We start from the raw sequence: 25,713 nt of genomic DNA, 5'->3' as shown, positions 1-25,713 counted from the left end.
CAAACAAGCGAGGGAAAAACATTCCATTCATAAAAAAATAACAAAAGAAAGGAAAGAAAGATTATAAAAGATACTATAAATCTTTTATTTCTTTTTAGTTACTATGCAATGCCCTTCATTTTGAAGGAAACGGTACAATCAATGATCTGTACTTCTTTCTCAGGAAAAGAAGAGATATTAGCACTAACAATTAACATTCATCGACAAAAGACAGCTTACAGAAAATGCTCTTGGAGTTAAAAAAAAAAAAATCATATTTTATGATTACACTGGCTATTGTAGATGATTCCATGAAGTATTACAATATCAGGAATTTCAGGTGTGCATTGAAAGAAAGCTTCTAATTCAACAGTAATGCAAAAGAACCACATAAACCACTGATGTTTGAAGAAGCTACTCTGATTTCTTCTTATCCACAGTTAAAAATAAGAGTCTGATCTGCAGAATCTAAGTCCATGATACAATAAACCTTGCCTCATCACCACAAGTTACTTTATAGAGTAGCCAAGTCAACACATAAATAACAGTATCTTTCTCACAAAGAGAAACTGCTGCTGGAAACAACGCATTTCCTACTTTTAGTTACTCATCTCTGACCAGTTGTATAAGGTTCACTTTCAAAAAAAAGTTTTTGTTCCTAAATGGCTGTTGGAATTGCAGTTGATGTGGTTAATTGTCAGGAAAGCACAGGTGGCAACCGACTCAACAGGCCTCACACACCCTTTGGTGAGACCCAAAGGGAAAAAGAAAGAAAAAGAAATCTGCTGTTACAGTCAAAATCTGAAATATATTCCACACAGAACACCTTTTTGGTACTTGGAGTGAAATATTGAATTTAAAAGAACAAAATGGTAGAAGTGTGCCTACAGCTGCATTTATACAAAACAATTAACATTTACTTCCAGAGTCCTTCGGTCTGAAGGACATACTTTTCTGAGCAAAAACTAGTTTTTGAAGTAGCTACTGGTTTTGTGGTGTTGTTTTTTCTTCCCCTTCCCATCTACCCTACAACTGTCTACTGTGTTGTCCAGCTGAGCTACAGAGAGCTGTAATCAATACTTCATACTCACACAATCATGGAAACTTGAAATAGTGAACAAAGATATAAGCAAGACTATCATGGAAGGTAAGCATCTGAACTGTGTTTTTAAAACTACTCAGTCAAGGAATAATTGTAGGCTTCATTATAAAGCCGCTTCTGTGGTATCATTTGCATCAAACTTACCAATACTCTGGGGAAGTAAGACTGCTCATCTCCATTTCTTATCTGGAACTACTTTTGCACATCTGAGGCTTTGTCTTGCCAGCCTTACCACATGCAGAATGACATCCACAGTTGTCTTCCCATCAGTAACAGTGCATACATCCAAATGAGTAAATTCATACAGATGCATGAGTGTTTGTACAGCCAAAGGGTTTTTAAAGCCAATAATATTAAAAACTCAAGGGGAAGTTCAAGCACGACAAGACAAAGACACCAGGAAGCAGTCTGCAGTATGACTGTCAGCTTAGCATGTAACTGCTGTGTAATGTGTCTGCCTCACCACTTGCTGAGTCAGTCATGGATTTTCAGCATGAAAACTGAGGCCAAACTTTGGGTTGGATTCCATCTGCTTTGTTTGGACAAGGGCACTTTGAGACAAGAGCTTCCACAGTGCTTCTTGTGCCCTCCCCATGAACAGGCAATATCAGATCCTCCACGCTCCCACCAGAGATCTCATATCAAGATTCCAGCCTTATTCAGACAGAAACGCTAACAGACACTTAACTTCAAACACATGAATTTTGAGGATTTTTTCCAAGTGGCTCAACTTCAAACTTCAGCACAGGCCTTGGGCTGAACCAGAAGCTCTGCAGAAGGATCGCACCTTCACTTCTCTACCTTAAAGAATGAGCTCAGAGAACAGCACTTCCATCTATTCTCTCCCCTTCTCTTTTTTTTTTGAGCAACAGAGAAGTCTTGAACTACACACAACACACAAAAAGATGACTGTTTTCCCCAAGAGATTCTTTGATTAAAACAACAACATCAAAAAAACCCAACCGAACTGTAGAAATCCCAGTGTAGTCTGCAGAAAGTAAACAATTACAGTAAAACAAAAACAAGAAGCTAAGCAGCTGTGATGTGCTCTTACAGCAATTCTAGTCTGCACATTATGAGCCATGGCTTTAAAAAACCAGCCTACTTAGAAATGTTTGTAGTGGTGTTCATAGCACCTATTGAATAACACTGCCTAATCAACAGGTAGGGGGGAAAAAAAAGACCCACCTGTTAAAGATTCAACAGTCATTAGCTGTTGGGGTAAGAAATCCCTATGAGGACATAGGAAAAGAAAAACAACAAAAACACCCTTAAAAAACAAAAGGAACAATGAAAACCCATTTTCACACTATTTTAAGCACTGAACACCTGAACTGCAGGTGCCAGAGGGGCAGACAGGTTTTGTAACACAGCTGACTGCATGCCAGGCTGCTTTGCTGTAAGCAAAGCCCTCTGCTCAGCTCTCCATTATAGAGGGCTGTGCAGGCTCTGGGATTCTTTGTTAAGGCCCTTATGCCTGCACAGGAATTGATCCCAAGAGGCATGACCGGTACAGGGAAGCACCAAGATCAGCACAAGACATGATTTTGGTCAAAGAAGCTTTGCTCTTTTTTCTCAAACAGATTTGGTCCATTTTATTCTAATTAAACAAAGGGGGGAAAAAATGGAAAAGAAAAAAAAAACAACACAGAAAACAAAGCCAGACCACGCAGGGTTATCTCAGAAGGAGAGAAATGGCTGTGTGTCAGAGTTCTGATGTTTCAGACACAAGGGAAAAATATTTTCACAACTAGTTTACTGTTTAGTACCCTGTAGATACATAATATCTGACATTTATAGCAGTTTCTATACTTTATGACCTAGAATATACTTTAGATCATTAATGAAAAATAAACCCATTCAGAGGACTGGAAAATAATGTGCATAACAACTTACTTTCAAATGCAAGGTTTTGATGGATATTTTTTCTTTCTTTTAACTTTCAAAAAATATCTGTAAGAAAATATTATTTTACATACATATATTACACAGAGAAATAAACTTTGTTATGTACAAGGGTCAGTATGAAAGAAACAACAGGAGGCAGACATTTACTTGTGGTCTAGATAACCTCAGCTGTCTCATACCAGTCGGTACAGCACAGACTCTCTGTTCTCTTTTGGACTTTTTTCATCATCATTTTAGCTTTCAGCATTTCATCACATGGAAGCTGCGTGCAGCCCTCCACACACAAACCCTACTGCAGTCAGATATGGGTTGTTGCCATACTTTTAAAGCAAGGTTGCACGTTTGCTTAACAGCCACACCAACATGAGTATGACTCAACTGCATATTGAAGAAAGCCATCAGTGCAGTCACCTGAGCTACAGCGTTCTAACAGAGCCGGGTGTTAAATTCTCTTTTGGATTTGAGCATTTTGCAGCCCAAAATGAGAACACAGAGTCATTAAGAAAACACTGTATGGTGTATTTGCATAACCTTAAAGCCACATTTCCTCTGGAAGCAAGGCTGAAAGAGTTTATCACTGCTTTGTTCCCCTCCAGGTTGTGTATCTTAGGAAGAAAGCAACTCAGACTTGTTTAAACCATACTGTCAAAGTTGCTTTATGTAGTTCTAACTAATCAAAAATTGCTATCAACTTCCTAATCGACAGTCTTTGCTCCCAAGGGGCATAAAGGACATGGAGTACTTTTCTATTTGTGGTATAACCATAAACAACCGCAGGGAAGACAGCAGTAACAATGCTTCCAAGTTTACAGCACAACGTGAACTGCTGTTATTTAAATGAGCTCAAGCTTATCTTCAAGTTCACCTCTTCACTATTGTGCTTTTAAAGGGAAGGAATTTTGTATTATAAGCAGGCGTCCAAATCTGTTTGCTCGCACACTTAAGATCTCAGGACAATGATCTGATGGCGCCCACGTGGGAGAACAGTTCAACAGCTAAAAGCAGAATTCAGGGAACATTCAAGGAAGGCAGCGCTGCACCCCCCAACCCACTTAATAGGGGAGCTACATAACTCCCGATTCAAATCCTCTTTTCCGATGTTACATTTCAGCTGCACATCAGAAAAATTAGTAGAAAATAAGGAAACACGAAGCCTCTAAAGAAGAAATTGCTTTGTGATAAAGGAGGGGGAATAGAACTAACGCCCCTGCCTTCCATCCTGCACTCCTTCCCATCGCAGGGAGGGAGTGCTGCTGTGCAGGACCTGTGCCACACTCCCAATCATGAGACCACCCTTCTTGAGGTGTAGCTTAGTGAAGATGTGCTGGTACACACAAACAACCTACTTCTATGGCCTCTATGCTCTCCACAGATGTCATCGGGATCTCTGCTGTCTGCTTTAGGGGAAGCCTGTAACAAGCTCCAGCACAGCTCAGTATCTGCCTATAAGAGCCCAAGCACGCACCAATGCGCAGACTCTGCAATCAGGGTTGCAAGCTTCCTCCTCACTGGGACCAGTCAGCAATAACAGCTCCTCTCTCCCCAATCAAACCACGTGCTACCAGCAGAGGCAGAGCTCCCCCAGCTTACCTGCACATTTCTATTAATTAAGAAAGCACCAAACACATCAAAAACATCTCACTGAAGTCAGCACTGATTTCTCCCTTGCACCTCTTGGGGAGCTGGCCGCCCGTCCATAAAGCCTAGCACCACACAAGCAAGCAAGCAGCCTGTTGCAAGACCAACTGAGCCACAACTGAAGAGAAACAGGCAGAGAAATGACAGCAACATATCACACTTCCTGGCTACCGACTGATCATACACTCAAATAAACATGGCCATGTCCTGAAGCTGTTGGCTCCTTAATAGTATTAAGTACTCCTAACTTCTGCCGATAAGTAGATGTCAAAGGCATTTAGCATCCCATAGGGTCAGGCCTACTGGCAGATGGTGGAGGGAAGGGCTGGCACAGAGGAAGGGAAAGAGGTGGGAGCAGAGAAGGGTAGAGTTGCCCTGAGTTTTATCCTCTACAATAAGTCAGTGTTTGTTTTTTTTTTATCATCGAGCACTGAAGGAGTTAAGCACTAAAGCACAGACACTTAATCAGCTTTCCCCCTTCCTTTCACATGTGATCAGAATGAAGCTGCACTGAAGCGGCCCAAAGGGTTTATAACAGCTCAATTTCGCAGCCTTCCGTTTTAATCCCCATCACCCAGCCCGAGTAGCATGGCGGTGCTGAGGCACTACTCCACAGCAGTCCGGGCACCTGGATGGTGGGGATGATCTTCCTCCTCCTCGTCATCCTCCTCCTCTGCAGCCTGCAGGTGGCTGGAGAGCTCCTGGATGACGGCAGCCCTACCGATCTGGTCATTTCTCCTCTTCTCCATGATCAGATCCTCCAGGCTCTGAAACTCCAGCGTGTGGCTGCGCTTGTCGCCCAGCCGGATCTGCAGGCGGTAGGGCTGCTTGCCGATGCGCAGCTCCCCGCCGATTTTAAACTCCCTCTTGCCGTAGCGGCACCAGGCAGCAAAACACTCTGAGTTTCTCCAGCTCAGGTCCCGGTCCTTACAGCCCACCTGCTCCAGGGCGTTACGTACCACCGTGGCAGGGCTGAGGGGTTTGTAGCGGTACAGCTGGTTGGCAATACGGCCCCGCCTGCCCTGGCTGGCATCGGTGAGGAAGCTGTTCACCACCTCCAGCCTGTGCAGGTGCACAACCTGAAAATCCCCCACGTAGACAACCCAATGTGGGTACTGGGCCTGGCACACAAACTCCACCAGGTCACCCGGTTTGCAGCGGTTCAGCAGGTTCTCTGGGGTGTAGGTGCTCAGGTGTCCCCTGCCTCCTTCCTCACCCTCCTCCGGCAGCACATCCTCCTCAGAAAAGCTCTTCTGGTAGATGCATTCATCCCGGTAATAAACAGAGCACTCCACCTCATGCAGCTGGGGATCGTAGGGCTGCAGGGCAGGGTGCTCACCCCCGAGGTCATGTCCCGAGTCCTGCTGCTGCTCCAGCTCATCGTCGTCATTGGAAAAAATGTAGGAGACCCCGATCCTGGGCCCTTCATCTCTGTCCATGCCAGTCGGGTCAGCCGTGGGAACTTCCTTGTAGTTCAGATGGGTCAGCTTCTCCACCTGGTTCCCCATGCCCGCTGTAACGACACACACACAGCGTGGCTATCAAGGGGCCAGAGAGACAGTAGAGCAGGGATTCAGAGCACGGTCCACCCCCCCTCCCCTTCCCCACCTTAACCACATTTTATGCTGCAACACAGCCCTGCGAGTAGCCGAGGGGGAATAAAGGTGACAGCCGCGGACCACTGCCAGAGCCGAGGGGCAGGTGAGGCAGCACGGCCACCTGTTAGCCGGCAGCAAGGAGGAGCAAGGCGCCGAAGGAGCACCGAGCCACCTGTTAGGGACCGAGGGCGCGGCTAAAAGGGGGGTCCGGAGGTCCGAGCTGGAGACGGCGGAGTTCCACTCCTGGCGGAGGTGAGCCATCCCGGTTCAACTCGCCCCCGCGCTGGCACCGTGTGGCCGCAAACTTACCGCGGAGAACGGCAGCGCGGCGCCGAGCGGCTTTAGGGCTCCCGGGCGGAGGCGGCGCGGCTCCTGGGGGCGGGTGCGATCATGGCCCCCCCGGCCCCGCTCCGCGCTCCCCGCAGCAGTAGCGCCCGCAGCCGCGCTGCCGGCACTCGGGGCTGTGCAGGAGGCGCCGGGGAGACACGGCCGAGAGGAGGGACGCTGGATCCGGCTGCGGACGCCCCGGCGAGCGCTCAGCCCCCAGCATTTAAAGAGGCAGCTCTTTTTTTTTTTTTTTCCTTCCTCTCTCTTTTTTTTCCCTCCCTTCCTTCCGTCTTTCCCCCCTCCTTCCCTTTTTCCTCCTCTCCCCACCTTTCTCTCTCTCCTCGCTCTACATGCCAAGCGCTCTGCTCCCCGCCGCGGCAGATCCGCGGGCGGAGGTCGGACGGGCTCTTTGCGCTTACGGCTGCGTGTGCAACGCGCTCACGCACCAACTCACACGCGTGCTCGTACGCGGCCCCTTTAAGGGAGCGCTGCCATGAAGCAGCCCAGCCCGCCGGTTCGGAGAGGGGTTGGGATAACCGGGAGCCGGAGTTTGCTCGGGACGGCGCCGAGAGGCGATGAGAAGTCCCGTGCGGGGCCGTGGGGTGATCCCGCTGCACCCCTCTGAGGATCCCCGTCCTAAGCCCCGCCGGGAGCTGCCGGCAATAGCGGGGAATTTGTAACGCGGCGAAATCACAGAGCCCGGCTCTCCTGGGCTACTCGGTGCCTTGCATTCTTCCATGAGCGAAGCGTGTAATTAGTTTTATTAATAAATCTCTTTTCTTTTTGACTCCACGAGATCGCACTCTTTTTCAATATAGAAGATGATGATTCGTTCCCTCTGGAACGGCATTATCGGGACCGGTGGGAGTATTTCTCTTTTTGCATTTCAGAGAACACAACACACTATTCTCCTTTTTCATTAATACCCAGTTAGTCTGCTAGGTGGGTATTCTTCCTATTTCCACATGTGCTGGTAAATCCATGCTGTTCAAATAGACTACAGAGATAATTTATGGGAGCCAGGAGTAATGTCTTTAATTTTGTCTCATTGTCTGTTGCCTTGTAATTTATAAACCCAACTGCACACCGCTGCTTGGAGGGTTTGCTGAACAGCAGTGAGTGCAGGAACACGCATAGTTTTATGGGGTGCTGGGTGCTGCCTGTAGGCTCAGAGAATGCCATTTCCATCTGGTGATGTGCTGCTGTGGCTTCAGATACAGCCACGTGTTTAGGTGTGGGGAGAGGAGATGGGGAGGGGGAGATGTGTGTGGTGCTCCCCGGGACAGCCCCAGCACTGCAGTGAGTGATGGGCAGCTGAATGGGGACCTTGTGTTTCGGGTCCCCTGGTGGCTTGATTCATTTTTCATCACAAAGAGGTTTCAGACAACCTCAGCTATAGCAGATGTGCTCCAGCCCCAGGACTAGCTGAGGAAACCTTTACAGTGTATTGAATGCCGATGTCATTTTTCAGTATTAGTTCCTCCCTCCCTGTGTTGTGCTGCTTGCTGGTGTAGATACAGATGTTGCTGGACAAAAGGGGGCCCTGCTCCATATGGCTTTGTAAAATTGCTTCAATCCGGAAGGATGGGCACGTGTAAAGGTGAGGTTCTGCTGGAAGGAGGAGCTGGGCTGAACATAGAAGTGTCTTCTTCATTTTCTTGCATTTGTGCTGGAAGCTGTGTCTCAGCATCCTACCTTACCCTCTTTGGAGCAGTTTTATGTTGTGACTACAACAGTTGAGCAGCCTTTGTCTGAAGGCCAGGTTACCTTTTCCATCTGCTGCAGTGTGAAGAGAGCTGTGTCCATGCAGGGGTTCAGCATTGCCCAGAGGAGCACTTGCACGTGCCTGCACATCCACATGTATTTGCTGCTCTTTTTCTTCCCATCTGCTTCAACTCACCCCAGTGCTTAATTTTCTGCACCTTGTCGGCTGCTTTGATCTCTTTTCCTTTCAATGGCTGTTCCTCAGAATCCACATCCTCTGATCAATCTGCTTTCCATGATCAGAAACCTTAGGCGAGTGTTTCTGTGTCACAGAACCCATATGTAATTGTGTACTGTGCCTGCAGATAAGGCACTGGATGGAAAATCCACAAAGGACTTTTAGTGCCTATATGTCACCAGGGCTGGTGCCTAAAATTACGATGCCTAAAACTGTTGAGTGCTTAACTTCTAAGCAGCCTTGAAGCAGCCAACCTACATGGGCCTGACCAGGGCTGGGGGTGGTGGCAGTGACGTGCTTTCTTGGTGAATGTGCTTTTAAAGAGAGTGCTGACCTCTTGCATAGCTTTTGCAAAAAGGTCTTTGGTGCTTATCTGCTAAGGATAATCCAGTCTGTGGATCTTGAGTGAAGGGAGGATGTACTGCGCAGCACTGAGCTGGAAGCCCAAGCTGCAGCAGAGCAGAGTTGAAGACACACCTCTTACCTTGCTTTGGATGTTCTTCAATTACAAGAGTGCTTGTTCAGCGAGCTGCTATTTGTAAACCAGTTGTGAGGTATTCGGCTCTGGGCACATATCACAGAGGGAACCGAGTGCTGTGAACCACGTACAGCTGTGATGTGTATCTGCAAAAGTCAACAGGAATGTCCATGCTTTCAGTACTTATTAGAGCTTATAAAAAGATGGAGAATTACTTTTTATGTGGCCTGACGGTAATAGGACAAGGGGGAATGGATTTAAACTAAAGGAGGGAAGATTCAGGTTACATGTTAGGAAGCAGTTCTTGACTCAGAGGATGGTGAGGCACTGGCACAGGCTGCCCAGAAAAGCTGTGGATGTCCCATCCCTAGAGGCATTCAAGGCCAGGTTAGATGGAGCACTGGGCAGCTTGGTGGGGGGCAGCCACACCATGGCAGGGAGTTGTAACAGAGTGAACTTTGAGGTCCCTTTCAACACAAGTCATTCTATTATTCTCTGACTGAAATAAGGTAACTCACTGGGGTCACTGCCTGGTCAGTTGCTAATCCAGACTGCATAAGTATTTATACATTCTCTTTTAGAAATGAATCAATCCCCTCTCAGACAAAACCCAGGTGTGGTTTTAGGGCTGGATCACTCCAGGCAGCCATATCATCTGAATCCCTGCAAAGACTGCAATGAAATGAGTGAACCTGCATGAGGTCTGTCTTTCTCTGCTCTGCACAGCTCTCCAACATTTTCCCATCTGAATGTGCACATCCATATGTTTTTAAGCTATTGCTGAGTGCAGCAACACACACCTTTGGCTTCATGTTGTAAAAATACCATCTTAGTGGGTTGCAACATGGATTATAGGATATTTTAAATGCCTGAAATTTTGATTGCCCATAACATGCACTCTAAATATAATTTTTCTGTCTGGGGCTAAAAAAACTGCCATGATGCCAGGCTCTTTGGAAACTCAAAGCTGCACCGCTATATAGTCCAATGATGGACTGAGACGACTACCACTTGGCTTAGCAACTGTGGGTCATAGAAGGAGCAGGTACATTTGTACTAATCCCTATGGCTATGTAGCTGGTATGGAATCATTAGAATCATTAAGATTGAAAAAAGCCACTAAGATCATCTAGTCTAACCATCAACCCATCACCACCATGCCCACTAAACCATGTCCCTCAGTCCTGCATCTACTCTTACTTGAACACATCCAAGGACAGTGACTCCACCACCTCCATGGGCAGCCTGTGCCAATGCTTCACCACTCTTTCTGATCTAGGGACCTCTCTAGTGACTGCTTTCAGATCAGGCCTATAGTTTTGATAACGAGGCATCTGATTTGTTTTGTTGCTCCATTATATTTAATCTTACGTGCATCCTACATTGAGGACTTAGAAAGGTGATGTTAATTTGAAATCATACTTCATCCTTACTTGGATGTGAAATGCTGTGTTGCATTGTCATTGTCATTAAAAAATATCCACTATGAGAAGATATTCTTCTTGTATATATTTATGTTTTCTTCTTAGTGACCAGTCATTCTGTGCACGACAAGGCTCAGTGTCACAGTCTGTAAGCAAGCTGTGTTTACAGGTATTCACCCAGCTGATGGCTATGACACACTTGAATTATTTAATTGTTTCAGGTTTTGTGGTTTTTTTTGTGGTTTTTTTTTGTGTTTTTTTTTGTTATTTCCAGTGGAGTTTTATGAGAACTACGATAAAATCTGCTCCATTTGGCATGTAAACACTCTACTGCATCACAGACCTTGCAAACTAGAGTGCTTAATTGCTATGGTGTAATTAGGGGCACTGAAGTTATGAAGCACATCCTACTGAAGTCCATGGGAGTTCTTCCAGTGAGTTCTGTAGAAGTCAATCATACCTTAATTGAGGGAGGTGTGGGACCTGAGCGCTCCTCAGCTCAGCTCACCAAAGAAGTTTAGATGCTGAGTTGTAATATTTACTTCATCACCTTTTTGCCTTCCAGTGGAAGTCTCATCCCTGAATAAGGCACCAAGTTCTTGTAAAGCTGTGAATGCCACTTAGAATGAGATTCATCAAAGCCAGCATGCCAGAGCAAGGTGTCATGGAACAGAAGAGAGCTAGTGTCCTGACAGCTGCTGGAAAGCACGGCTTCCTTTCACTCCTGTTACACAGCCTAATACTCATTCAAGGTTAAGTGCTTTAATGAGGTTGGCTGTTTCTCACAATGATGCCATGTCAGTTAATAAAATGCATTAATATTTCATATTGCTTCCTTAGGGTATGAAAGACCAAGGTTGAAGCCTCTCATCTCGCTGAAGGAACTTGAACCAATATCTCCCAGGAGAGTGCTGGAAGCCACCAGACTATTTGCTATTTTTTGAGCTAGTTGTATTCTGCCTGTCCCACTGAAGCAGTTCATTAAATATCCATTCTGTCAGATGGAAAAAAAAAAAAAAAAAAGAAAGAAAGAAAGAAAGAAAGAAAAAAAAAAGAATGACAGTGACTCTGAGATCAGGTGCAGGAAGGGAATGAGATTGCTTTGAGGTCCTCTGTAATAAATATTCATGTCTCGTGACCATGGAATATCTTCATCAAGAGTCATTTCAGGCAGGCCCACCAGAAAGATCTGAAAGTTTTGGTTTTAGGGCATGCTAGTGGGTGAGTTTTGTTCACGTCTTCTCAGAGTAGGGCTTGAGTCTCTGGGTCTCATGTATCCTGCATGACTGCTGTAACCCAGGTTTTGTAAATCAGCTCATCATTGTTCTGTTGTGTTAGAGCCATTCTGACACATCCATTGGATCAGACTACAACTAGTTTGTGATCTGTTTTTAAGCTTATGTGTGAAACAAGCATTGATCTGTGCCTGTTGTCACTACTCAGTAACTCTGCGTTTGTGCCAGGAGAAATGTTTGGAATTTAGACAACCATAGAGTTTATGTACCCAAAAATGTCAAATATCAAGAGAACATTAGTATTTTAACATTTCTGATTCATGTTATTTGATATAACATAAAACATATAATGAGTGTCTAGTGTCAGGAAGGTGACTACCTGAACTGAGATCTTAGTGTTTGTTTCTCCATTTAGCCTAAAAGCCTTTGATGACGTTAACAAGAAGTGCTTCCAAACATATGATCTTTGGTACTTAGCATGGGCCACAATGTATTCAAGACCTGAAAGTTATCAGAAAGAAATCTGCATTTTGAGAGCAGAGAGTAGAAACGGTGATTGCCATGTTTATCACATCAGCAAACTGTTCTATTTTTCTAAAGCTCTCAGTGGAAGCTTATGCTTCTGTTAAGTACTTTCAGCACTGTAATTTTTTTACTAAATGTGATCCAAAACAAAATGAATTGCTGACATTGCCAAAGCCACAGAGTTTCTGATTGAGGCACCCAGGTTTTATCCCGAAAGAAGTTTTACCACGGTGAGATTTTAATTGGTGAATTCCAGCAAATGAAAATGAAGTAATGCATGTGTCAGTGGAGGTCTGGAGTTTTAGGAATTGCTATCAAACTGACTTGAGCAGCAGGCATAGCTTAATTAAAATGCAGTCCATTTTCGTCCAGAAAATAACAACTGTATTTCAAACATAAGCTTACAAGGAAAGAGGTAAACCACATGCATCTTAAACTGTATAAGTATATAATAATGCATAAGTATACATGCATATATATAGATTTATGTAATTTATTTACAGTAAGGATGTCCTAGAGTTGGACTAGTTAGCCTTGAAAGTCCTTTCCAACTCAGATGGTTCTATGATTCTGTGATTACCCAGTGTGACAAATGCTTGTCTCTTGCATCTCTGGTCTTCCTTTCATTCAAGCTTTTCCCCAATAGCCATTCTATCCATATCTTTTGATACATCACAGGATTGCTGGCTGCCTTGGTGGCAATCTGTCCTGTGCAGTCAAGAGAGCATAAAACTGCCACTTTGGTGGAGAAGCTCTCCTGGTTGCTCCCAGTGTGGAGTACCTACACAGAAGCCACTGTAGTGAACACAGCAGTTCTTAAAGCAACACTAGGACATCTATGTATGTTAGTGTCTCCATTTTAAATGTGCAGGAGCAGAGGAACCAGTAGGCAGGGTCCCCTTCTGTGACTTTGATAATGTTGGTACCAAAATGTGAGGCTGATCATGTCATAGTACATGCCCATCTACACAGAGGTTACAGGGTATCTGTGGGGCCTCCTGTCTTTATCCTATGTTTGAATGCTTGCTGCTCATTGCAAACTTTCTGCAGGCCTGTGGAAGGGCAGAAGGGAAGTGAGCAGAGCAATTCTTCCTTTCATTCACCCATTAGACTGGAAAACTGGTTACAACTATTCTTCCCCAGCCAACAAAAAGAAAGAGAGATGTAAGGCCTCAAAACAGCTGTGAAGATGATGTTTAGGGTTTTCCTCAAGATTTGCTCCAAATCCAACAGAGCAGTATTCAACTCCTAGCAAGTCTCCTGGGCAATGACTGAGGCTGTGCACAGCCACATGAAGCTTTGGCCTTGAGGGTTTGGAGGAGTTCATGGACTGGAGGCTGCATCAGAGATAGCTTTGCCAATGCCTCACTCCAGACTCTGAGGCACCAGAGAAGAGTGACAGCAGAGTGATACCATGAGAGTGCTGTAGCAATGGATTCAGGCTTCTAAAGAAATTAAGTGGGAGGATCTATGTTTTCAAGCCTTTGTTTGCCATTCGTAACACGCCTACCTTTTGCACGAAAGGCTGCAAGGATGAATAAGCATTAAAGCACTCCTATTCCCTGCTAACAAGGTCCACAGGGACAGCAGGAAATCAGTAGGTAGGCGCTATGGCAGTAGGAGCTCCAGGCAGTAGGAGCATCACAGCTTGAGCCAGACTGCTGATACCCACCATACTCAGGCAGATCCAAGACGTAGCACCTCTGATGTGCATCAAACTCCTGCAGCATGCATGGCAAGCGCCTTTTGTCATTGCAGATTTCTGATGGCTGCAAGCATCCTTTGGCCTTAAGTAATGCTGCTTCTGAGATGGTGGAGGCTGCAGGGGACCAGTAAGCCCAGGCAGGCTGAAATCACAGAATCATAGAATCATTTTAGTTGGAAGGGACCTTTAAAGGTCATTCCTGTGGACTCATTCACTGCTGCCCACAATGAAGAACCATTTTATGCCTTGGTCAATTGCAAGTGTGGAGTCAGCCAGTGTAGCTTTGTAAGCAGAGAGCAAGCACTGAGGCTTTTGTTTCTGCTGCCCCTTTGCAAAAGGCATTTGAGCATGAGGAAATACCACTATGTTTCTGTTTTAAGGAAGCACTGATATTAACCTTGACTTCCACTAAGCCCTTTCTGTTTGTGCTTGTGGGAGGAGAGCAAGGAGCAGATGCATATTCATTCCTTCAATCCCATGAGCTAGTTAGATAAAAATCATATTCCTGGTAGAATCTGCTGTTAAGGAAGCCTCTGGCCTGCTGGATGGCTCTGCTGGTTTGGATTTATAAAGTGCTGTCTGGATAATGATGTGTGTGCTCATAATAATGTCTCTAATACCTGTTAGAACTGACAGCTGTATGTGTTTGCCTTTCTGGAGACAGATGTTCTCCTGCCTGGCTACGTGAGTCAATTCCAGCTGGGGAAGAGGACAGTGAGCGATGTGCTGCTCAGTGCTACTGCATTCCCTTTTATTTTCCTTTTTCTCTTCTTTCTTTCCTTCCTTGGGCTGTCTGCTAGGCAGGAATGTGACACGATCACGGCAGCTGCTGCAGGGAAGCCCCTTGGCCATTCCAATTCGTCCTCTGCAGGCTGACAGAGCTGGAAGGAAGGCTCGGGGCAGGCAGAGCTCTGAACTTGGCTCAGCTCAGCAGTTCAGTGATGATTTTCCTCTTCACACCAGCTGCAGACCAGGTCTGACACTCATGCCTACAGGCAGTGCTTAATTTCAAACAGTCCCTGTATATGCTAAAGTTGTCGACTCCTCACCAAATCCTATTTCTTGGCTCTTTCTGTAGTGTTCTCTTGCTCTGATTTAAGTGTTTTATGGTTCCACATGAAGGAGATAACAGCATGAGCAAAGCTGTGGGTGAAGATAAATCATCTGTAGGGGAAAATGCAAACACTATTTTTGGAAAGCAGCAAGGCCACCATGCCAAGGGACCAAAACACTTACTGTAGTAAGTCACTGCAACAATCAGCTTTAATCTCCACTGCATCAAATGTAAAGTGGTTTCAACACAAAGCCATTTTGCAGTGCGGTGTTTGTATTAGAACAAGCAGAGTAAAGACACTCCTCCAAGGAAACTGCAGATTCTTGTTTTCACCTGAAATGCCCTTCAGTTGATGTTATGAGCTAAATCCAATTTCTGGTTAAGTTAAGGGAAAGACTTCATTAAGAGCAAAGAACCAAAACTGTGTGTACCTTGCTCTTTTGGGGATGCACTGATTCAACTGTCTAATACTACTAGATATCCCATTCCAACATCTGCAATCTATACTCTAAGAGTATCTAAACAGTGCTATTTTGTTGGTGTGGAGTAGAATAGAGGGAAAAGACTTTCTGCTGTCTATATCTTTCCTTTGATCAAAGGTCTAACAATAAAATCTGGGTGAAGGTAATGTCTTCAAGATAAGATGTCATTAATACTGGCCTTGTAACAACAGGAAAAAAATGAGAAGTGAGTCTGAAGAAAGACTGAGAAAAAGTCTGAGAAAAGAAGTGACTCAAAGAATGCATTGCACATAGCAGTTTTTTATTAATTAAATTCAACAGGATTCATGTCTAGCCAATCATCATGGCACCCTGGGTTGTAATAATAAAAGTGTAGTCTTCTGGTCCAGGGCAGTGATCCTCTCCCTCTTTTCAGCATTTGTGAGATTGCAGCTGAAATGCCGCTTCAGATACAGACTCGCCAGTACAAGAATGATGACAAACGCACCAGTGAAGAGCTGAAAAAATCTGATTTAGTATTATTTATTTATTTATTTATTTGAGAAAGAGAGTGGGCAAATGCTGGAATAGCTTGCCAAGAGAAGCTGTGTAATCTCCACCTTTGGAAGGGTTAATGTCTGGGCTGGATGCCTGTGTTATCAGTCTGACCTAAGTAGATCTGCCTTGAGCAAGAGGTTGAGCTAGATGAACTTTGAAGGTCCTTTTCAGTCCATATTATGGTTCTGTTATTCTCACAGGACACAAGAGATCTGCCTGTTAATAATGCCTACTAGCCAATCCAATTTACAGCTTCCTTTTTCTCCATCCTGGAGTCTCATTCAGTGAGAACTAGATAAAATCTACTGTTCAGTTTGAAACTCCATGAAGAGGTAAAAACCCTTGAGGCTGTCCTTGCCTAAATACTTCTGATTTTCCTGGACTTCAAAGGGAGAAATTCTTTTTGGCTGGTAAATGTTTCCATCTGGGAGGATGCCTGGGAAAATAAGTATTCTTATCTCTGCTGATGGTTCATGTGAAGAGGTAACATATCAAAAAATTACTTCCCCTTATCCCCCTCAGATATTATGTATGTAGGTTGCTCCAAAAGCAATGCCTTTTATTTATTTCTATGGAAACTGAACAGATACAAAGAGTGCAGTAGCTCTATTTGATAGAGCAGTTCTCAGCTAAAGAACAGCATTTTTCAACATGATCATCACCATTAGCTATGCATTTTCACCAGCAAAGAACAAGAGACTGAATGCTGTGCTGGTTAAAATCTGCATGGCCGTCTGGAACATGGCTTGTCTCTCGCATTGCTGTTGCCTCTGCAAAAATGCACTGTGCACCATCTTACTGTGCTTGTGTCCACTGTTTGGTCTCCATAAACATTCAGCAAATGCCAACGAATGTCAATGGGTGCCATTTTTTCCACATGAAGGAATTCAATGACACACTTCTGTTTCATATGCACTTCCACATCAAATGACCGTTTGACAGTCTGCCCCTCTGCTGCCATCTGTTGCACAGCAACAAAATGTACTGGAATATTGGTGAGAAGGCTGAACCTCTCTCAGCTTCTATGGCAATACCACCATTTGCCTCTGATGTGTGCCAACATATTAAAACAGGAAGCATTACGTTTGGAGCTGATGTCTTAGTTGAATTCCATGTGCTGTCCATGGTTAATACCACTCTCTTATTTACTTCGTAGTGGATGTAGGAGACTTTGTCCCTGGCCCACAACAGAAGTGACAGATCTGAGCAGTGATGCACTTCCTCTGGCAAAGTGTTTCATGAATTCTCAAGAGGAATCTTCTTCCCATTTGAAGGTCAAATGTATTAGTACTGATGTGGCAATATCTGAAATCCAAGCCAACATACAGTATTAATATGACTGCTGTGTCAGGTCTTATAAAGAACAAACGTTATAAATCACGAATAAATGCATAATTCTTTAAGGCCAGAGGTTGACTCCATTCTGTACTCTAAACAGAATTGTGAGAAGGTGCTACCCTTGCAAGTGAGGCTGTGAGATCTTGGTCCTCAAGGAATACAGCATCTTTGGTAGCGTTGTGTTCAGTGTCAGTGAGGAAAGGCAACTGGGTGATTTTTTCCACACTGGATTGAAGTCAATGAGTGCCATGCATATCTGGGCTCTTCTAGCTTTCTTGAAGCAGAACCCTTATTCAATACACAAAAGAGCCTTTGAAAAGTTGATTGCTGAGGTTTTAACTTTTCCAAAAAGCTTTCTCTGTTAAAAACTCCTGGTTGGAAATACCAAGACGTGTTGTTGCTAAGATTAAGATATTTGTTTCTTAGAAATGGCTTGCAAATAGAGACCAGCACATGGATTATTACTCCTTCTTTAGCCAAGTAGAGTGAAGGTGCTTTGTGTAGATTGTGCTTCCAGTTGGATCAGGTTTTGCATGTGATTTTAATAAAGGCTTTAGGAATGTAAGGGTCAGATATAAATTTTTATATTTGTAATTCTTATGCAAAAGAGGAAAATCAATGCTTATCACTTCCATGTTGTTTCTTAGGCTGTTTTAAATGCATAAAATAAAAACACTGTGTTTCAGTAGAAATTTACTATGTAATTTATTTAGAATACTAATTAAAACAAAACAAAACAAAAAAACCCACTATGGTCAGATTTGTGGATTTTGCTTTTCTGGAACAGCATTTTTTCTCTCTTTGTTTCTGGGTTGTTGTTTTTTAACTCCTGCCAAGGTTAATGTCATCAGCAAAATAAAATCTGACTAATTAAATCAGCCTTGAAAAGATTGTAAACATCTATCAGGAGAACTGAATATTTTTTGCTGTTGCTAGACAATGAGCTTAATTTTGACCTGGGAAAATAATGCTTATAGTTTGTGAATGAAGTCAGTAACTGTGGTGTGGTAGTTCAGGTTTTATTATGAAATACACGTCACAGATTGTGTCTAATTGCACATGGGGATTTTATGATATCTGTAGAAACTGAGCCAAGACTGATCTTTGATATCAGCATTCTCCGATAGTTAAATGCTGCTGCCATGTAATAGAGTCTGTTTCTCTCCTTCAGCTTCCAAATTGCTATATCTTCTGTCATAGAATCAGAATGACTTGGGTTGGACGGCACCTCAGAGATCATCCCCCTGTACAGGCAGGGTTGCCAGCTGCTAGATCAAGTACTAGATCAAATTTCCCTGGACCTACGTTCATTTTTATAAATTCCTGACAAAAGTTCTTAACTCTTCCCATTAAGAAACAGCATGTTGTATTGCCCTCCATTCTGGGAAGCACTGCCGCATAGAATCATACAATCATAAGATTGGAAAGGACCTACAAGATCATCTAGTCCAACCATCCTCCCATTACCATTGCTACCACAAGCCACTAAACCATATCTTATAGCTCCTCATCCAGATGCCTCTTGAACACTGCCACTACCTCCCTGGGCATCCATTCCAGTGCCTGACCACTCTCTGAGAGAAAAAGTTTTTCCTTATGTCTGATCTAAACCTCCTCTGGTACAACTTGCAGCCATTTCCTCAAGTCCTGTTTGTTGCCTGGGAGAAGACTGGTGGAATTATGCATAGGAGGTATTCAGTCTTTTGTTTAAATGAAGGAGAAATCTTCTACTAGTGTTCACCAGTAGAATTGTTGTGGGATTGCTTTATCTCTTTGGAGATCTAATGGAAGGTGGAACCATGGCTATGGAGAATGGATCCACCCTCATTTCCCCCAGCCTCAAATACTAGCTTGGGTCTGAGATATTCTTACAAACAAAAGATGCAATAAATAATGGATATCTGTATTCTAAAGAGCTCAAGGGTGGATCAGTGTTACCTCAGGCAGCATTCCCAATAGTTTACCAGCCTTATTCCTCTCTGATAAGGAAGACTGATCCTCTCTGTCCCTGCCAGACTCCAAATTTTGTGATCTTTTGCTGTAATACAAAAGGGCTTTCATGGTGCCCTTGCCTGGAGGGAGCCTACAGTAATAGCCTCTTTCCATACCCCTACCCTCTGATGTTCTTATATCAAGCCTGATGGAATTAGTTGGCAATATTTATGCAAGGTCTTTCCACCAGTGACACCAAGTGAAGAAGCTTCTAAGAGTGACTGTGTGTTGTTCTGTCACTATTTTGCTGTCACCACTGCCTACAGTCACAGTCTTTGGTGGTGCTAGGTACCAGGAAAAGAGCTAAAGTGCTGGGCTTCTTGCTGTTTTTCATTGTCATGCAGTCTTATGCTTCCTGATTCCAGTTGCATAATAGTTTTTTCAGTGTGTTTTGTTTCTCTCTCAAGCACTTGGTGCTGGCAGTAAAATGTGGATTGTTTTCAGTGTTTAGCATCAAGTGCTACATATGGAAGTGATTGATCAGCAAGATAATAGGCTGGAGGCCTGTGGAAATTGGACTCCAAGGTCCCATCATTCTTTGGAAAATGCCAGCCGTGGTAGGTTTTGCCTTCCAGGATCTGTCCACTGTTGATAGCCTTATTCAAATATTATGTTCAGGTTGTAAAAAATATATATCTTGACAGAGAATTTGTAAAGCAGAGACCTACAGATTACAAAATGCAGGGGGAAAAAAATCTTACATGAGTATATTTGTAGGACTCAGAAGTACCAGGGAGAGATTTTAAGAATTTTTTTAAACTACTGCTTCTAGGTGAACTGCAGTAAATTATCCTTCAATTCAGTCAAGTTGCAAAAGTTTCATTTAACTAATCATCTTATTTGATTATTTTTGATATCAAAGAGAAGAAAATGCAAGATTTAGATGAAGTTATCTCCAGTAAAATTATGCAAAATTAACACTTCAGTGTTCCTCAATTAATGGTCTGCAAGTGGAAGGTTTCCTTTATGACGCACTTGAGTAATCCTTGACTATAGGAAATTACAAAGACTAGTTGGAAAAGTGAGTATATTTCCTGAAGTATAACCCTGTTTAAGGCTTTAACATTTGTAATCTGAATTTGTCTATACAGATAATTCTGGCATTTGGTATTTCAACACCATTGCAGAAATGGTCACATCTCTCTAAAACTGCCTTTCAGACTGAACTCCTTGTGTTGCTGATTGGCAGAAAGCCCAGAATACTTTTGGAATTGTCTAATAAATGACAGCATGCATGCATCTGAAGCAATGGGAGAAGTGAAGGTCTTTCCGTGTCAGTTCTTTCTTATGCATGAAAAGTGATATCTCTTCCCAAAAACTGAATCTATGCAAAGCACTACCATAAGAACTAAGATATTCTCCTGCAGATGTGGAAATCATGGAGTAATAGAATCAGCTAGGTTGGAAAAGACATTCAAGATCATAAAGTCCAACCACTGACCTAACCTATGAGCTCTATCAATAAACCATGTCCCACAGTGCCATCTCCACACACCGCTTAAATAACTACAAGGATGGGGACTCCACCATCTCCCTGGGTAGCCTCTCTGTGAAGAAATTCTTTCTGATATCCAATCAAAACCTCCTCTGGCACAACTTGATACTGTTTCCTCATGTCTTGTGTCCTGGTTTCAGCTGGAGCAAAGTTTATGTTCATGACAGCGTCTGGTCTGATGCTGTGTTCCAGCTTTAGGGGCTTGACACACTGATGTTTTAGTTGCTGCTGAGCAAGTGCTGCCCAAAGCCAAAGAAGTTTTAGATTCTGGTACTGTCCTGCCAGTGAAGGAACTGGGGGGTACAAGGAACTGGGTGGAAACAGAACCGGGACAGATTATTTAAACTGGCCAAAGGGGGATTTCATACTCGGTGACATCACACAGAAATATTAAACTGGAGAAGGTGGCCAGCAGGTAGTGGGAGGTGATCCTGCCCCTCTACTCTGCACTGGTGAGGCTTCACCTGCAGAACTGCATCCAGATGTGGAGTCCTCAGTACAGGAAAGACATGGACCTGTTGGAGCATGACCAGAAGAGGGCCACAGAAATGATCCAGGGGATGGAACACCTCTTGTGCAAGGACAGGTTGTGAGAACTGAAGCTGTTCAGCCTGGAGAAGGTTCTGAGGTGACCTGATAGATGGCCTTTCAGTATCTAAAGGGGAGCTACAGGAAAGAAAGGGACAGACTCTTTAGCAGGATCTGTAGTGGTAGAACAAGGGGAAATAACTTCAAGCACAAAGATTTAGGTTTGATATAAGGAAAAAATATTTTACAGTGAGGGGTGAGGCACTGGAACAGGTTATCTAGCATTGTGGTTGATGCCCCAGCCATAGAGACTTTCAAGGTTGGGCTGGATAAGGCTCTGGGCAACTGGATCTAGCTGTGCATTTCTCCGTTCATTGCAGGCGAGTTGGATGAGATGGCCTTTAAAGGTCCCTTTGAATTCTGAGGATTCTATGATTCAATGTTTCTGTGGCTGAGGAGGAGCTGCCACTGCCTGGAGACTGTTTGGGCATTGTAGAGAGCAATGAGCTCCCCTCTCAGCATTTTTTTCTCCAGACTAAACAACTCCAATTCCCTCAGCTAGTCCCCATACATCTTTTCTGGTCCTGTTGCCAGCTTTGTTGTTCTTCTTTGCATGTGCTTGAAAACAAAACAGTGCAGTTGTCTTGGGGAATTTCTGATTACAGGACCTGTGGCAAGGAAAAGGAGTAATTACTACATAGAAATGCCCAGATTGAGATATCCAGCCACTGGGTGTTTCTTTTGAGGAAGTACTATGGGCAGCATTGTAAAACATTTTCCTTGGGAGTATAATAGAATCACACAATCACACAAGGTTGGAAAGGACATACAAGATCATCTAGTCCAACCGTCCTTCCATTACTGTAGCTACAGCAAACCACTAAACCATATCTCATAGCTCCTCATCCAGACACCTCTTGAACACTGCCAGGGACAGCAAATCCACCACCTCCCTGGGCAGCCATCCCAGTGCCTGACCGCTCTCTAGGAGAAAAAGTTTTTCCTTATGTCTAATCTAAACCTCCTCTGGTACAACTTGTGGCCATTTCCTTGGGTCTTGTTTGCTGCCTGGGAGAAGAGGCCAAACCCCTCCTCATCACAACCTCCATTCAGGAAGTTGTAGAGTGCAATGAGGTCCCCCCTGAGCCTCATCTTCTCCAGGCTAAACAATCCCAGCTCCCTCAACCGCTCCTCATAAGACTTGTGCTCCAGACCCCTCACCAGTTTCATTGCCCTTCTCTGGACACGTTCCAGGGCCTCGGTGTCTTTCTTGTAGTGAGGAGCCCAAAACTGAACACAGTACATGAGAAGCGGCCTCACCAGAGCTGAGTACAGGGGGATGATCACCTCTCTGCTCCTGCTGGCCACGTTATTTCTTATACAGGCCAAGATGGCATTGGCCCACTTGGCCACCTGGGCACACTGTCGGCTCATGTTCATCTGAGCATCAAGCAGCACCCCCAGGTCCCCTTCCTCTTCACTGTTATCCAGCCACTCAACCCCAAGCCTATAGCACTGCATGGGGATATTTTGGCCAAAGTGCAGGACCCGGCACTTGGCCTTGTTGAACCTCATCCCATTCACCTCAGCCCAGCAATCCAGCTTATCCAGATCCCTCTGAAGGACCTCCGTACCCTCAGGCAAATCAACACCACCTCCCATTTTTGTGTCATCTGCACAACTTGAGGCCATTTCCCCTCATTCTCTCACCTGTCACCAGTGAGAAGAGACCAGCCCCACTCTCGCTGTAAACGCCTTTCAGATATTGGAAGGGAGCAATAAGGTCACCCCACAGCCTCCCTTTCCCCAGACTATGGTGGACTATGATTTCCTTCAGTCTCTCCCCATAGGGCATATTCTCCAAGCCTTTCATAAGCCTTGTTACCCTTCTTTGGATATGCAGTAGTGTGGTTGTTCATGAGTGTGGATGGATATGTTCTTGGGCACTATCTGCCCTAGATGGCCCTGTTTGAGCAGATGGTCCTAAAGGTCCTTCCAATCTCAGCTATTTTGGGATTCTATGATTCTGACAGCAAGGAATGAAATTGTACTTCTATCTAATTGCCAGTGTTTTTCTCTCTTATCTTCTCAGGTCCTCATCACTACTTGCTGGTTTGTGAACACCGATGATGCTCTTGGTTACTAAATAGTTGCCTCACTGAGTTGGAGGTCCATTAACTCTCTCTGGCAATATCAGAGATGCCACAGATAAAGCTGGAGGAACATACCTCAGATGTGTCTGCAGTGATGCCGTGAAGCATACAGAAGTCCCTGGCTAAATTGCTCTTTATCTTTATTGCTTTATATACTTCTTTATCTGCTTGTCAAGACATTGTATTTTTCCCTGATAAAGTGAAGAACAACAGGCATTGAACAAAATCAAAGTGGTTGATGATTGATAATATCAGTTAACTTTCTGGAGACTCCAGTAATTGGTCATAGTCAAGCTGAGCAGTGAGGAGGTATGGACAATTTGAACTAAGACAAGCTGACATTAAGAAGCTGTAATAAAGTTCATGTGAAGTTATCCAGTCCCATTTCTGTCACAAGATCTTTGATGTCAAAAGAGGTATTGCAGACTGTCTGTAGATATTTTGGAACTAGAAACTTCAGAGGGCCACTGTGATATAAATAAAATAAAATCTGAAAATCCTGAAGCAATAAAAAAATGTCAGAACTACAGACTTAACAGGAAAAGGCTTAGGTCTTAAATTACTCGGCTCATAACTTTTCAGTGATATTGAAAGAAGAAGCTCTGGGAAACTTTTTTATCTAAGATTTTATGGAGACCCAACCAAGATGCAGTTCAGTCTTAAAAAATGAAAATAAAAATAATCAACAAAAAATAGGAAACAACACTTGAAGAACAAAGAAACAACAACAAACAAACAAACAAACAAAAAACCAGAAACCATCAATTATTTGGATCCCAAGCTCTGTATAACACTTATAACACTTATTCTTGGACAGGCAAATTACAATGAGAATAACCATTGTCAGAATATTAATGTGATATAAATTAATGTTGAGTTATTTATTCAATGGAATACAATTATGAGCAATATTCTATTTTCTGAACAGTGTGACTGTAATCCAATTTGGGCTGTTTAACCCCTGGTGATTTTGTTTCAGTTTGTATTTGACAGGCTGAAAAAAGGCAGTATTGCTGGGGGCAGCAAAAGGGAGAATAAGGGGAAAAAGCACCACATGTAATCTGAGATCTTAATAACTTTACTAAATCTACATAACCACAGGGCTGTTCATCACGGATGTACTGCTAATTGAATTTTAAAATAAGGGTAGTTCCTACACTCGCTTTCTCCCAGCATCATTTCATTTTCTGATGAATGCTTAGTCACCAGCTTGAAAAAGTCATTATGGCTTAAACCTGAAGTTGCATTAGGGTTTTGTAAAAGGCAAGATTCTCAGCCTCAGGGAAGTGGCAAAGAGGATATGCAAGCTGACTTTCATTACCATCTTCTCTTGCAGAAGTATTGGCTGGAGGAGCTGCAGCAAGATCCCATGTGGAGAGGCCAGCTTCTCTCCTTCAGAGAGAGGAGCCAATGGGAAGGACAGGGACTAGGGACCTTGCTGTAGATAGTTTGTGAAGACTAAAATCAGCTAGATACTGCTACATTCATTATCACACAGGAGTCCCCCTGAAACCAGCACAGTTTCTGTAGTTCTGTAACTATCACAGATAAGTCTTGATACTTGATCTTTAAATAAAAGAAGTGCTAGGGAAAACTAGTTTTATGCACACAGAGATGAACGTGTAAGTGCATAGCATCTCTCCGTTGCATTGTTTGCTAACAGCAGTGTTAATTCTCGCAGTGAGATGAGTGCAAGCAGGACCACCACCCAAAAGGCTGGAGCTAGGGCAAATAAGGACAGTTGTGGGTCTGGAATAGTCTCTGGAAAGATGAGGAGAGACTCTTTGTCAGGAGGTGTAGTGACAAGACAAGCAGCAACAATTTTAAACTAAAACTATCTTTTAAACTAAAGGATTTAATTTACTTATTTTACTCAGAGGGTGATGAGGCACTAGAACAGGCTACCCAGAGAAACCCTTCCCCATCCCTGGAGGGGTTCAAGAACAAGTTGGAAGGAACCTGAGCAGCCTGATCTTGTGGAAGGTGTCCCTACCAATGGCAGAATGGTAAGAACTAGATGATTTTTAAGGTCCCTTACAACCTAAACCACGTATGTGTGATACACAACTGCCAGCCCTGCCTATCTGCACAGAAAAGAGCTTTCAATGCATTTAGATTTCTCCCTCCCTCATCACCATAGCTGAACATCTCAGTGGAAGGCAGAAAGTAAGTGGGAGGAATGAAATGGCATGGAGACTTTGTTAATGGTTTTGGGTTCACTTCTTGAAGGCTGGTGATAACACTTGATCAGTGCTTGATTGCATTGTTGGTACTGTTTTCTCCACATGACAGGC

At 43.8% G+C, this 25,713-nt stretch overlaps 1 protein-coding gene and 1 long non-coding RNA gene across 2 annotated transcripts; one reads left to right on the top strand and one right to left on the bottom strand.

The window, feature by feature from the left end:
• Positions 1-2,820: 2,820 nt before the first annotated feature.
• On the bottom strand, positions 2,821-6,541 carry LRATD2 (LRAT domain containing 2). Its single transcript, XM_015856281.3, has 2 exons — positions 6,236-6,541; positions 2,821-6,140 (listed from the first exon to the last, which is right to left on the bottom strand). Exon 2 carries the CDS (start codon positions 6,133-6,135, stop codon positions 5,233-5,235), a length of 903 nt encoding a protein of 300 aa, XP_015711767.1. The 5' UTR covers positions 6,136-6,140; positions 6,236-6,541; the 3' UTR covers positions 2,821-5,232.
• LOC107310541 (uncharacterized) lies at positions 6,350-23,935 on the top strand. The gene is made up of 2 exons (XR_001553627.2): positions 6,350-6,477; positions 23,359-23,935. It is a non-coding gene; the product is annotated as an uncharacterized LOC107310541 (long non-coding RNA).
• Positions 23,936-25,713: the final 1,778 nt, after the last annotated feature.

This window comes from Coturnix japonica, chromosome 2, assembly GCF_054131305.1.
Source record: "Coturnix japonica strain WE chromosome 2, WE-NBRP24, whole genome shotgun sequence".
Lineage (NCBI taxonomy): Eukaryota > Metazoa > Chordata > Aves > Galliformes > Phasianidae > Coturnix > Coturnix japonica.
The sequence above is the reverse complement of the archived record's forward strand: the minus strand, read 5'-3'. Positions and strand labels throughout refer to the sequence as shown.

Coding starts and splice junctions, on each gene's coding strand:
- LRATD2 (XM_015856281.3), bottom strand. CDS start 6,135: ATGGGGAACCAGGTGGAGAAGCTGACCCATCTGAACTACAAGGAAGTT.